This window comes from Trachymyrmex septentrionalis, unplaced genomic scaffold (assembly GCF_001594115.1).
Source record: "Trachymyrmex septentrionalis isolate Tsep2-gDNA-1 unplaced genomic scaffold, Tsep1.0 scaffold20, whole genome shotgun sequence".
NCBI lineage: Eukaryota > Metazoa > Arthropoda > Insecta > Hymenoptera > Formicidae > Trachymyrmex > Trachymyrmex septentrionalis.
This window is the reverse complement of record NW_017305180.1, coordinates 4441272-4455239: the sequence shown is the minus strand read 5'-3', so window position 1 is coordinate 4455239 and position 13968 is coordinate 4441272. Positions and strand designations below refer to the sequence as shown.

Below are 13968 nucleotides of genomic sequence, written 5' to 3'. Positions count from 1 at the left end.
TCGCGAGAAATCTCGCCGTGTAATGAACATTAAATGTCATACGTCTCGTTCAATAACTTTGCGAAGCAAAAATAACGCTCTTATCATCACCGCAGTTATATTAATGCATCGATTATTACTTCCTAAAATCTTGAGCATGCAGCAATAACAATATAAATTCGATCCATTTTTCTCACCTCTCTACGCAAATAAAAAAACATCTCGCGGACAAATAATGAACATCTTGATCTCATTTAAAATCACGAGAAAATTTACTTTTGTCGGACAACATTATCTCCCAATTCATGGCAATCGTGACATTTGTGAGCAAACGCGCTGAAGTTGGTAATCCTGCACTGTCCGTCGCCGCCCGTTCTTGCTGCTGACTTCAGTGTGCATGATTTCAGTTTACAGTATCGAGACTGTCGGGACTGATCGAGTCTCGAGAAGGCTTGAAAGTGTGAAACGAGGGGGCGAGCGATTTAGATTTCTGTGATCTCGCTTTGATCGAGGATGCAGTCTAATCACGTCGGTCGACGACACGCAAATTGGTAATCGTGATATAGTGTTCTCGGTCTAGGTGTACAACTGTGACGCGCGCATTCTAGCAAACAAGAACGGGAGAGAAAGAGAGAGAGAGAGAGAGAAAGAGAAAAGGTGGGAGGGAGAGAGTGAGAGATATAGACGAGCGAGGACGGAGCATGCGACCGCGCCTCTGCGACGTTACTCGGCGTGTCGATGAGGATGGGAAGTGCGCCGACGACGACGAGGGCGAGGGACGTAAGTGAGTCAGGGATAACGTCGTTGCAGTACGTCGTGCGGTGCTGCATCATCATCGCTTAGGAATGGTATCGCCGTCCAAGCACCAATATCAGCAGCAGCAGCAGCAGCAGCAGCAGCAACAGCAACAGCAACTCAGACAACCGTCGAGAGAAAACAAGTTTGATCCGCGACGAAAGCCAGGTAAGCCCTGGAACTGGTAATTCCTTATTGCATAATAACCGCCGCGCCGGCTGTTTAGCCGTTAATGGACATTACGTAGAGACGTTTGCACGACTGTGTTTGACACACGTTACGTGCCTGTCTCTCTATCCAGACACACGTACACGTACACACACAAATACACGCCGAGGGATCACTGAGAGTACTCGGAGTATCTTTATCGGCGAAGAGACTAAAAGAGACGGGTTGTTACGTACATATTGTTACGTGTTGTCACTGAGAAACTCGAGTTGTTTTACAGAAGACCGAGATGCCTTCCAAATTTGTCTTAGCTTGGACGCTACGTGCAAATTAATGGAATCTTTGCCGATGCCGAAGCCAGTACTCTGAGCGATCACCACAGCTGTACAGTGCAAATAGTAATGATGATTCATTTTATATATCCCGTCTTATAGTACGTTCTCTGGATGTGAGTAACAAGACTGTTATTATCGCTTGATTAGAGGCTGCACCAATTCGTCTGTATCATGTGATTTGTACAGCGGTTGGTATGAATGTAAGACAGCAACTAAAATATGATAAGAGTGGACGCTTCTTATAATGTATTTCTCGGAAAAAAAAAAACAGTCCGTGGAAAATATTTCTGATGCTTTACACGCTCAGTTGATTCATTTGGGATCGACAATAAAAAGAAAAAAAAAAGAAAAAAACTTTGTCACGCCTCAACGCATCTGTAGGTGTGACAAAACAATCATTGGCATTGATCGCAATGGAAAAATTAGTAAGGTTTTTAAAACTTTTTTTTTTTGTAGATATTCGTATACGAAGGGGCCTGCAACCTTTGGAGCAGAAATCGTTCTATTTGGACATAAAGAACCATGCCATTGCGGCCAAGCTAGAGGCACAGATCAGGGAGTTGGGTGGTGTGAGTTTACATTTTCATCTCCCGCTTGTGCGATGCTGTGTTAGAGTAGCCCCTGGTAGCCCGTAACCCACGTTTCCCGCTTCGTTTCTAGCCGCTTATCGATTTGTCGGAGCGTTTTGGTGTATTTCGGGCGAGTGTGCGAGCCCCTCTCTCACTTTCTCCACCTGCCTCTCTTTCTGTCTTCACCCCTCTTTCTCTCCCTCTCCCGCTCGTCTCCCCTCCCATCCTCCCCCTCTCTCTCTCTCTCTCTCTCCCGTTCTTCTCTTCCCGCCATTTTCGATCACTATGCCTACGGCCGCTTCGACGTAACGCCCGCTCGAATCTGCGCTCGCTCCCCTACAGAGAGCGCAACGCACACATATACATATACACGTGCACGTGCACGCGCGCGCGCGCGAAACGAGAAAAAATTCGAATATCCGTCTCTTCGCGACCGATGCGCTCTCCGGCCATTCAAATCAACCTCGTTGCCACGCGATATTACGGAGTACGCGCGCGATTATCGAACTGCCGGAACAACTCGGAACGGCAAACTCGATCCCGAAAAGTTTCGCGCACGGACCTTACCGGGTCACTCGCTAATGACTCGCGTATCTCACGTGATTTTTCCGAGTTAACTTACAATGACAATTTAAATTTATCTTTTGCACTACTTATGACAGAAAATTATCGGTGTGATGCATTTACGAGACAACGTATTTTTGACAAAGAGGAAATCGTTTTGTTCTTCTATTATATATATACAATAATTTTTGGAATTATAAACTAACTTTAAATACTTATAAGAAAAAAACAATTTTACTTTTAGAGCCTTTATTATTATTTCTGGATTCTTTTGAACATTCTAAGACGAAAATCCTAATACGAAAATATCGAGGCTAATAGTTTTTGAATTACACACTATCTTTAACCGATTATAATTCAAAAAAACTATTGTGAGACATCCTATATATATATTCTTTTATTATATATATAGTATGGAATTGTTAGCAGTACTTTATATATACACATCTCTTACTACAGAAGAATATTCACAGTATTATAAAAGGAATTATCAAGAGACAACTTTTATTTTTGTTTTTGACAGCTAATCGCGTTTATTTTTACTTCTATTTTGTAACTAGGTCATGACGATACGTAACGGTAACCTCCGATAGAAAAAAATATGTTCGTTTCGTTATGCCAAAAAAGTTGTGCTATAACTTATTCTCGGTTTGCTAATGTTCGATTAATTCCTCGCAATCTTGACTATGCTCCAGTTCATTATATTTTTAACATACTAGGCATAGGCTGCATTTAGAAAAACAAAAACAGCTTTGCAATTGTTGTAAAATTCTTTAATGATTGGTTTATACATTCAGATACTCCAATAAGGAGTTAAAGGCAAGACTAATCATGTTAAAGAATTTTACGATAGTTACAGCTGAACGCAGCCATTTACCAACATGATCACATTCGTATGAATTTTCTAATTTCACACAGACTATACCGGAATCGTTTTCCATAAACATCAGCCTACTCGCGCTCATGTGATCCGCACGAGTCGCGCGAACCAGTGCCGTGAAGTTGTCTCCTCCAAACCGCACCTTCCTCCGTGCGATTCTCGCTTTTCCTCCTTTTTTTTTTTTCTTTCTTATTCTCCGAAGGCGATACTCGTCTTACTCGAAGCGCGCGTCCGAAGAAAAAGAGACGGATGAGCTAAGCTCGCCGCGGGGCTGACCCTCGCGGACGTGACCGAGCATTGCGCGCGAGGAAGCGGGTTTCCCGTGCGTCCGCGTCCGCGCCGGCTGTGTCTTTTCACGCGAGGCGATAACACACATCGTTGCCGCGCCGTGCGCGCGGGGGCTACGCCCTAAATTCAAGCCGCTCTCGGCAACGTTCGCGCCGCTTTAGCAACGACGCGACGTTAGCCGCATACGTTACGTATATTACCTCGACGGACGCGGTTCCCGACCGAACAATTTTTCTGTTGACAAACAATTCCCGCGGCGAACTTCGCCGTCCCGCGCCATCTTCAGAGCGATACGCGAAGCTCAGGATTTCAAAAAGGAGAGGGGGGGGAGACGAAGTAGGAAGACAAAAAAAGAGACGGGAAGCGAATGCGAGAGGTAAAAAATTCGTGCCGGACTTTTACGTATAAAGGTAGATAATATACGTTTCTCCATGCGGGCCGATGATTTTGTAACGTAATACCTGCAGAGTCGAGAATTTTCCTTATGGAGTTGATCCTACAGTTTTTTTTTCTAGAAAACGTGAAAAGTGAAAATATTGATGTATTGTGGATATACCTAAGGATGCATGTTTTTTTTATTTCTGCATTAGAATTTTCTTTCTCGCTTTCGTCAAATATCAAATATATGTCTATCTCATTTCAGCTTATTAGCAGTTTTTTATTATCTAGTTAACTTGTGGTTTAGACTATACTCACTTAACTTGGTGATGATATAAAAATTATGATTTTCTAGCCATGATTAATCACTAAATTAATAGTTTTGTAGTCCCGTAATTTTAAAATTATTTAAAAATTATTCAAAATTATCAGTTTAGTGATTAATCATAGCTAAAAAATCATAATTTTTATTATCATCACTAAGTTATGTAAATATAATCTAAACTATAAGTTAATTAGATAATGAAAAACCAGGCTGAAATGAGATAGGTATATATTTGATATTTGATAAAAACGAGAAAAAAAATTCTAATGCAGAAATAAAAAAACATGCATCCTTATGTATATACACAACACATAAATAAAAAAATATTAATAGATAGAAAAACACAATTTTTACATTATCATCAGGTTAAGTCTGGCCACAAGTTAAACAGCAAATGAAAATTTAAATTTCACAAGTGTATACTTAATACTACTTCAACTACAAAAAAAAACAGACACATATTCACACATAAAAATGTTCACAATTCACTTTTCCCCTCTACAGAAAAAGTTGTATAATTACTCCGAGGGATTAGAAAAAAGAATTTGAAATTGAAGTTAATTATTAAAGAAAAATGACATAGCATACTCTAGAGAGTAAATAAATTTCGTGTGTACCTAAACATACCGCAACATTTTATTCAGTAATATATCTCGCTTGGTACATCTATCGAAAAATCTGCAAATAATAAAACAGCATTTTGTAAGCTCGATCCAGACAATTTTTATTGCTTTAACTTCTAACGGTTTAACAGGACGACGAACGAGATAATTCCTCGCGACGTAGAGCAGAAGGGCACAAGTACAACGTCGCCTCGCAACGACTTATTAATAGAACAGCTGTCAAACCATGTAATCGACGTTACGAGTCGAGATTCATTGTTGTTTGTTGTCTGTTGACAAACAAATCGCGGAGAAACCGGCGCGCCTCGCGCCATCTGAAGGACCGCGCGGGGAATCGTTTTCTGCGTTATCTACTGTACGCGCGCGCGTGTGTGTGCGCGAAAATTTCGAAAAGTCAAGTCTGGACGAGGGGAGAATGGCGGCGTCGCGCGGCGCGAAGCGACGCGACGCGACGCCCGACGACGCGAACGGACGGGAGTCGCGCGCGTGTCCTCGCCGTCGACGTCGGGCGCGAGAGGAGTGGACTCGCGCGCCGTCTCCAGGCCCCCATGCCAAGCTGCTAACGGCGAATAGCCATTTTGTGCGTGACAGTTGTCCGCCACGAGCCAACAAGCATCGGTCACAGCGAGTGCGTCGTGCGAGTTAAAAGTAGCGTCGCGTCTCGTAGTTGTTTCCATCCGGCCGCCCTCCCGTCCGTCCGTCCGTCCGTCCGTTTTGTCGGAGTATCCCTTTGTCGCGCTTCGTCAACACGACGTGTCTCAGTACTCCGAATGCTCCCAATGTGCTTGGCATAGATCGTGCGTTCTCGGCCGTCGAGTCGCCGTCGAATCGAATCGAAGCGGACCGTAGCGTAGCTGTTGGTCGCGCGTCGCTGGCGTTTGACAGGCGGCGAGCGCTCGTGACTTTCGAGGACGCGAACGCGCATCGAATGCGCCGTCGCCGCCGTCGGGAACGTCGCCACTCACGCCGGGGAACACTGCACGTGTCTTCTCGCGTCTACCTCCCGGTGCTTTGGACGAGGGACAGCTGGCGACGGACGACGCGTCGTGTCATATTATTAGAACAACGCTATGCGACCGGCAGCGAGCGGCGAGTGGCGGCATCAGCTACATGAAGATCAATCGTGGCGGCACGCGCCGCGCGCCTTCCCAGCCGAATCGCGTTCCTCTCTGCATTCTCTGTAACGGTCGGCCCCCGTCGTCGCTGCCACTGCCATCGTCACCATCGCCGTCACTGCCGCCGTACTGTTCGCCCGAGGAAAGCCGCGAAATCACTTGACGTCAGCGTAACACGATGTGACTGTGTGTCCCCCAGGCATCGCGCATCACACTTGCACCCGTATGTATGTGTGCATTGTGCTCGCGCAACGACGTTATACTCGTTGCGCAAACGATAAACTTCCTCGAAAGTCATTAGATTGTTTCTGTCACTGTCATTCGCACACACGCTCGCTCGCGAGACGCCTCGGAGCGACAGTTCGATCGCGCGGACACGCGTTTAATCCGACAGATCGCCAAGGTCTCCTTTGTCCGTATTGGAGAAGCTCAAGAAGGTAGAAGTTTCCTCCTTCCCCTCCTCCCTCCGCCACCGAGTTTTGCTTGGAAACAATGTAATTTGAGTTGTGTGTGTTAGTTGATCATTTGAATCTGTATCTTACGCTTGTACATGCTTACCTGTCCGCTTCTGCTATAGCTCTACATTTCTTTCTCATATCTTGCCTGATTTCTTCTTTCAACTTGATATCGTTTATTTTTAGGTGGTCGAATTGTTTCTAGTACGCGGTGTGAATCTTGTAGCCAGCGATAGAGTAGACAAGGCAGGTCATACAAACTTTGAGAGACCTAAATGGGCTTGCATCAGTGGTGGCAGCGGAGGACTCCGCTCACTGAGAAGCATCGAAATCCCAACTCCCACACCCCCAACACCGTTACTAAGTTCTGAATGCCCCTCGTCCAACTCTACTCTGCGGGGTCAAACTACCCAAAGATCTGTAAGTATCAAACATTACAAGGAGATAAGTTATGTCAAATATTCAATCGTATCGTATAAAAACTGCTGTTAATATTGTAATAAAAAAAAATCGATATTATCTGTCATTTTATTACTGTACATTTTCTTCATCGACATATTAGTACTGGATGAAGCATGTGGTGAAATCTCTTTGATCTTTCATTTTGATGGAAGTAGAAAAAGGAAGATAAATATATGGACACAGAACTGTCTTTCTGATATTGTCGTATTGGTCGAATTTTGAGAGAGAAAGAGAGAAAAGGAGAATGGTAGTATATTCTTCCATCTCTCTCTAGGTCTGTCAAGATGATTTCGATGCTATGTTGCAGCCCAGTACTATACTATGTCAATGATTTTCTTGATATTGCTTGATCTTTTATAAATGTTACGTAGTGTTTCTCGTATAGAAATAAATTTGCAAATCAGTACTCCAATGACACAATAATTTCAAAATTGTTTTATATTTCTAACTTGATAGAAATCGCGGGTGGATGCAATGTTGGAACGTGCTCTGACGCAGCCACAACAGTGTTCCGTGGATCCACTAAACAACGCCCACAGTTGGGGAATTCCTATTTGGACAACGGATAAGCTTCAGGCTTGGCTTGACAGGATCTATGAATCTATCAAGAATACTTCTTACGTGAAGCAAATTAATCAGCATAGCTCGACGAAAGTCAAGCATTTGAAAAGACCATACGTCAAATTCGACTCTGTTTACAAGTAATCATCATTACTATACGGCATTTTAATTCTACATATATCTGTCTTTGTATAAAATTCACATATTACATTTCTATTTATAGAGCTACCAGGCCTGTGTTCCTGGAATTATCGTCGTGGCCCACATTAAACTTCGACGGTGATCCTGGTTCGTGTCCTTTCGACACAAAAAAGCAAGAAAAACGAGAAAGCAAATTGATAAACAAAGAGGTCAAGGAGAATAAGAGGGATACTGAATCTATAAATAAGGCAGAGGTACATTATCCGCTACTATATGAAACATAGCATATCGATAAACAATAAAGTCATTTAATCGAATTTCTATATTAAGATAATAATGATTAAATTTTGTTCGCATGGACAGGGTAAAGAAATGACTCGGAGACCTCGTGCCACCGCTGCACGTGCCCGCAGAACGGAACAGCTGGTAGCTGGTTATTGCGAACTTTGTCGTATTCATTATGAGGATTTGTCGAAGCATGTGCAAAGCGAGCAGCATTTGAACTTTGTGGGAAACGATGACAATTTTTTGTCGTTGGATACATTAATTAACGCGGGCGCCAATGTGGAAGCGTTCTTAAAATTAAACAGAACAAAGGATATCGAGTAAGTATTCGTAAATAAAATCTTACATAATTCACTTCTTTAATTTAATTTTTTATATAGAGTTTAATATTTATTAAATATAAAGAGAATTATTCATGTTTGCGATATAATATGTATCATGTATAAACAGTTATTGTTTGCATTTCGGATAACAATTTATTTCTGTCTGTTACTTTATAGGAAAGACTGTGACTTATTTCCCAATGGAGATGGCAATCTTCATAATGTATTGCCCGAGGAGAAAGTTAACAAAAACACCAAGACTTTAAATAACTTTACTGTCAACGAGATAAAAATGGTGAATGGTGCGCGTAGAAATCTTAATTTAAAGTTAAGCTCATCGCATAATCTGCGTGCTCGTATCTCGAAACACGAGAGCGGGCATCTTCTCAGATCTAAGGGCAGTCCATGGCACGAGGTCGACAAGAGCGAGAAATTGTATGACAAATTGGAAGGTTTTACTATCAAAAAGCGCTCAAAAGGTACTATCTGGATCGAGGAAGATGACCCGGACGAAAAGTACACGGAGAATATCCTTAAGGAATCCAAGCAGGAAGACTACAAAATCAGACCGTTCTCGAACAATACCGAGTTTTATAACAGTAAGGAAGATAATATCAATAATAAACATAGTAATCTGGATCCACCAAAATTACAATCGGTCGTACATAGAAATGCGCAAAATGGTATTGCAAATCCGCGTCACATATCGGAGGATCCAGATTATCTTAATAATAAAAACGAATATAATGGTGATGAAAACGTAAGTGTTGTGGAGTGTACGATAAAAGAGGTCGATGTAGTTGATAATAATTACATTGTTGGAAGCAAAGACGATCCGTTTCAGAGAGACAATTGTGCGTTGCAAGCGGAAAAGATGACAACTGATGCGAGAAAGTTTTCGTTGAATGATGCAAATGAGATTGTTTGCAATGGACATAACGACAAGAGCGAACAGAGGGACCTGAAAACGTCGCAAGGAGAGAATACTCGTTACATGAAGTCCAAGCATCCGCGCGTGAATCGGAGGGGTGGCAGAAATATCAGAGGTCGATGTCGAGCTCGACTATCGGTGGAAGAACGTTTGATAGAGGATAATCGTGCCTATTACAAGGTGGAAGTGTTGGGTAACAAGCTGCGATCGAGCGCGGTGCCAAGCGGTAATTCGCAACATGCGACATTGAAAGACGGGGAGAACGAAGAAAAGAAGGAGGCGCCGTCCAATGAAAAGCCGGTGGTAGTGCGATTTAAGCGTGTGAGGAAATCAGAATTATCTTTGTTGAGTGATGAGGCGGAATCCTTCATGTTCGGCGAGCCAAAGCGAGACGATTCCAGTGAGCGAACCAGTGACAGCGAGCAGAGTAGCGTGCTGCCAAGAGATACGGAAAGCGAGCCTAACGACACTATCAATTCATCTATATCGCTGAATTCATCGTTAAATTACAGTTCCATTAAGCAAGAGATTATCGAAGAAGACTCGCAAGATTCCGTGCACCTAGGCAGAGCAAGGAAAAGAAGACGCACACAGGCCGAAGCGTTCATCAAGGACAATACCGACTATTACAAATTCGAGACGCCTGGCAGCAGGTTAAGGTACCAGGCTCCATTGACTGGTGTTAAAGACACTGCCGTGGATGGTAGTAGGGAACACGGGACGGCGAAGAGATCGACGCATGAACCGGAAGATTGCAAGCTGCAGGCCGACGGCGTTGTCCAGAAAATTTATCCGTCCAAGCCATCGGCAGAGATCGAGAAGATGCAGTTCTCTTTTGAGTCGATACCTATGTCTGAGCCATGGTATCAAACGTATCAGCGTCAAGATGCAGGCGCCGAATTTTGGCATTGCTTCAGCGAATGCGAGGAGATGAAGCCATTTCTTTTGCCGTACGAGATTGAAAATTTTCACGAAACGCTAGCGAAAGCACAGAGCAGAATCGAGAATGGTAGGAGGAGAGGTCGTGGTCGCGGTATAGGATGTATGGGACGCTCGCCAAGAAAGAGCCCGCGTTGTCATGCATCTACGTTGGCGATTATGTCTACCATAATCCGTAAAAAGGAACAATCGATTCTGCCTACGATAGAAGAATCGTCGCCCGTCAGATCGCGTATAAACACTCCCAAGCTCGAACAAAAACCAGATCTCAAATTGGACGTGGACGAGGAGATAAAAGAGATAGCGAGGACGATCGACGAGATGTTGTGCGCGAAAGGTATGACCGAGTTGGACGACTCGTTTGAGCCCGATGTCGACTTAACGCAAGCTGATGGTTTTTGTCAAACGAATTTACCAAAGGGTGCACCGCCGAATCTACTAGAGTTACTCGACAATTGTCAAGACATTACCAATTGTCTGGAAAATAATTCATCGTGTGCTAGTTCAGAATGTGGTGAAGTAAACGCGGACATTCCGTTGAAACGACGGAAACGAAGAAAAAATCGGACCGGTTGGCCGGTCGGTAACAAGATGAAAAAAAAAATACAACCAAACAGCAAAATATTGACGGATTGTGACCAGGAATCATTGGCGGAGAAGAAGTTCTATCCTGACGGTGATTTTTCTAGACGTCACACGTTGAACACAGAGAGGATAGATTTTCACGCAGTAACGACATCGATGAACAACGCGATGGTTGCAGAACGATTAGGTGTCTGTCAAAAAAATGATGATGACGCTTCGCTGGTAACCTGCACTACGTCTAAAAAATCGTATTACGAGACGCTCGCGAAAAAGGACAAAAACATAGAGGCTGTCAGCAATGACAATACGGGCCTATCAGCGAGTACGGACAACTATAAGGAGTCCATCTCGGAAAATGCGTGTGACGATGGGACGAATAAAACTCATCTGTCGAATAAAGATTATCCATGTAGAAAAGATTTATCGGAAATTAAGGAGGTCTTGGAGAATAATTCAGGCAACGATGAGAATCACGAGAACCAGAAGAATTTGTTAAGCAGAAAGGATGTCAATACGATCACCGAGAACTTGGTCGCGAAATCGTCGCCTATTAAAAAGCAACGACAGCGTGAGCATGTCACCGTTACTAGTGCCGATAGCTGCGAATTACGAGATACAGAAATCGAGAATCAGGACAATCTGCAGTTACAGTGTAGAAAAGAGGAGACCGGTATAGTTCCTAAGAAACACCACAATTCTAATTCCGAGTTGTCGCCGAAGCGGCAGTTGCGCGGCGGTAATTGTGAGGAGAACTCGTCCGACACGGGGGAATTGTTGAAACGTCGTCATGGTATCGTATTCGCCACGACGAGGCGCGGTCGGATAGGCTCGCGGAAGCGGATTTATCCCAAAAAACGTCAATCGAGAACGACCGTCACCCGCAACAATGCCAATTTGTCGTCCGATCGCGTCGGGTTAATATACGAGGACGAGAATTGTAAAAAGGATGCCTACTTGAGTATTACGTCGTGTAACAAGAAACAGCCACCAAGCTCCGGGGTGCGCGGTAGCGTAAAGCGTAAAAGTGAAGCCATCTCATCGTCAGATAACATCCAGGAATCGTCCAATCTATCGATAGATCAATGCGCCTTGTCGGAGCGCATCAGTCCGTCGATAATATCATCCAGCGAGCTTGAGCAGCGTCGTTCTAGCATCGAGTTTCAACCAGTCGTACGAATGATGAAGATCGACGATCAAATAGACATAGATCACAGTATACTGTCGACGGTGACGGTGGCAAGTAATAGACGGTTGAGAAGTTCTGTCGGCTCGCGATCGAATCCCAAGCCACCGAAGAAGCGTGTCAAGTCCGGCCGCGGGCACTTTGGGCGGTGGTTGAAGAACAGCTGAAGACCTGGAGAACGAAGAGGACGAAGAAGAAAAAGGCTGTACTTCGGCTTAGATTTCAACGGTGGTCATTTATCGATCTTACGATCCGATATCTCGTTCTACCGATGTGTACATTGTGTATAAAAATATTATTTGTGTACGTAGAATAGTATTTAACATGCATCATAGTAATATATATATATATATATATATATATATATATATGTATGTATACATACACACACACATACACATATATATATATATTCTCTCTTTAGTGATACCATTCTACTTAGTGACGTTCTTTCAGGTGGTTAGTTTTAACACTCCCCGCCCGCGGTATATCCTACTGTGTACATACTTTAGATGCGGTCATTGTGTTTTCAGAGACAGAACAGTTACATCTTTTTTACTAGTACCATGTCGTTCCTTATTTTCTATTTCTTTTTTCTTTCTCGTCGTTTCATACAAACAAAAATTGTGAACCACTTTGATGACAGTCGTTTCATTCAGATCATGATTAAGAATTATTTTTATTTAGAATATGCTATATTTTAGAGTGCGCAAGACTGCATACGGCTTTATAACATTGTAATCACAGATGTACACACACACACACACACACACGTACACATACACACACACACACACACAGACACGCACACATATGTTCCGTTATATTGTGTATACTATTAAAAATAATATTCTATATTTTCAATTCTCCAGTATATCCAAATACATTATTTCAAGCAGAATTGCTGTAAGCCGCTCATGAGTTCAGAAAGAGAAATTATTATTAAAGATATACAAATTTTCCATTAAAAATCATTTCATTGCACCTTTTTTCCATATCTCCCTGAGAGTGAGAGAAGAGGGGGGAATACAAGTTTATAACTGACCAACAAGTTCAATAGACTGATTTAATTTCAAGTTTAGTGTTCTTTATCTTAATTATAGTTTAGACTAATCTAATCAGTTAATAATAAAGATTATATAGATTAACACACTTAAGTACTTAAATTTTAAAAATAAAACGGAGCTTTTGTATTTCTGAAAACAAAGTTTAGGTAACTTATAAATTTATTTACCTGATAGATTCAATTAATTATAGTTAACATTTATAAGTTGGCTATCTTTAGTGCTTTAGAAGAAGTTATCTCTTCATATAATTTTATTTATCTCTAAATCAATTTACATTCTAGAAAAAATGTACATAGAACAACCTCATGTCATGTCAAGCCTTCACGTTCGCGAAACGCTTTCTTCATTTCGTTTAGTTTTTTTCTCTTATATTCTTTTTGCGCCTGCTGTTTTTTCTCAAGAGCATGTATCTGGGCTTCGATGGAGCGTTCCTTGTTCAGCAAGTTGTCAAGCTTTGTTATCAAGATTTCACGCGCGCGTTTCTTGTTGTCCCACTGGCTCCTTGTCTCGTGGCACTTGACGACAAGCCCCGTGGGTTTGTGCTTCAACAGGACCGCATTGTTCGTCTTGTTCGTCGCTTGGCCACCTGGACCACTACCTCGGATGAATTGCTCTTCCAGATCGGCCTCATCCAACTTAGGAACGTTCGAGTAATCGAGATAACGTTTAAACGACTTATTGCGGACTTGTATGCTTTCGTAATTAAATACAATGCCTAACAAGAAAAATTCGTTACGGCTGACCAGGGAAAAAATGTTATTGGGACAAGTCAATACAGACTTGATCAACATCTTCTGTTATTTTTATATAAAATAAAATGTCTCTCGTAGTAAACCCAATGATGACTTAAACCACTTTCTTAGCTTCCAAGAATTTCATACCTTTCTGTGAAAGGAGAAATAAAGAAATAAATTAATTCTGAATCAACAGAAAGCTTTTATTACAAACATCGCAAAAATTTAAACTTTAAATTGGAAAAAATTAGATATTTTATATGTATTTAAAAAATTATATATA

The 13968-nt window shown here is 42.3% G+C and overlaps 3 protein-coding genes across 3 annotated transcripts in view; 1 reads left to right on the top strand and 2 right to left on the bottom strand.

Moving 5' to 3' along the window:
- Window positions 1-383: 383 nt before the first annotated feature.
- LOC108747812 lies at window positions 384-12855 on the top strand. The gene is made up of 7 exons (XM_018485620.1): window positions 384-942; window positions 1734-1846; window positions 6661-6894; window positions 7393-7637; window positions 7721-7892; window positions 8002-8243; window positions 8424-12855. The coding sequence occupies exons 1-7, from the start codon at window positions 825-827 to the stop codon at window positions 12049-12051; spliced, it is 4752 nt and encodes a 1583-aa protein (XP_018341122.1). The 5' UTR covers window positions 384-824; the 3' UTR covers window positions 12052-12855.
- Window positions 12856-13157: 302 nt separating this feature from the next.
- LOC108747643 (probable peptide chain release factor C12orf65 homolog, mitochondrial) lies at window positions 13158-13755 on the bottom strand. The gene has a single exon (XM_018485238.1). It carries the CDS (start codon window positions 13740-13742, stop codon window positions 13260-13262), a length of 483 nt encoding a protein of 160 aa, XP_018340740.1. The 5' UTR covers window positions 13743-13755; the 3' UTR covers window positions 13158-13259.
- An 8-nt stretch (window positions 13756-13763) lies between these two features.
- LOC108747644 overlaps window positions 13764-13968 on the bottom strand; it is an 848-nt gene continuing 643 nt past the window's right edge. Inside the window, exon 2 of the mRNA XM_018485240.1 lies at window positions 13764-13836. Coding sequence (XP_018340742.1) covers window positions 13798-13836 — 39 coding nt within the window. The 3' untranslated portion in view covers window positions 13764-13797. The remainder of the gene's footprint in view (window positions 13837-13968) is intronic.

Coding starts and splice junctions, on each gene's coding strand:
- LOC108747643 (XM_018485238.1), bottom strand. CDS start 13,742: ATGTTGATCAAGTCTGTATTGACTTGTCCCAATAACATTTTTTCCCTG.
- LOC108747812 (XM_018485620.1), top strand. CDS start 825: ATGGTATCGCCGTCCAAGCACCAATATCAGCAGCAGCAGCAGCAGCAG. Junction 6,895..7,392: donor GTCAAACTACCCAAAGATCT/GTAAGTATCAAA, acceptor CTAACTTGATAG/AAATCGCGGGTGGATGCAAT. Junction 7,638..7,720: donor AAATTCGACTCTGTTTACAA/GTAATCATCATT, acceptor TTCTATTTATAG/AGCTACCAGGCCTGTGTTCC.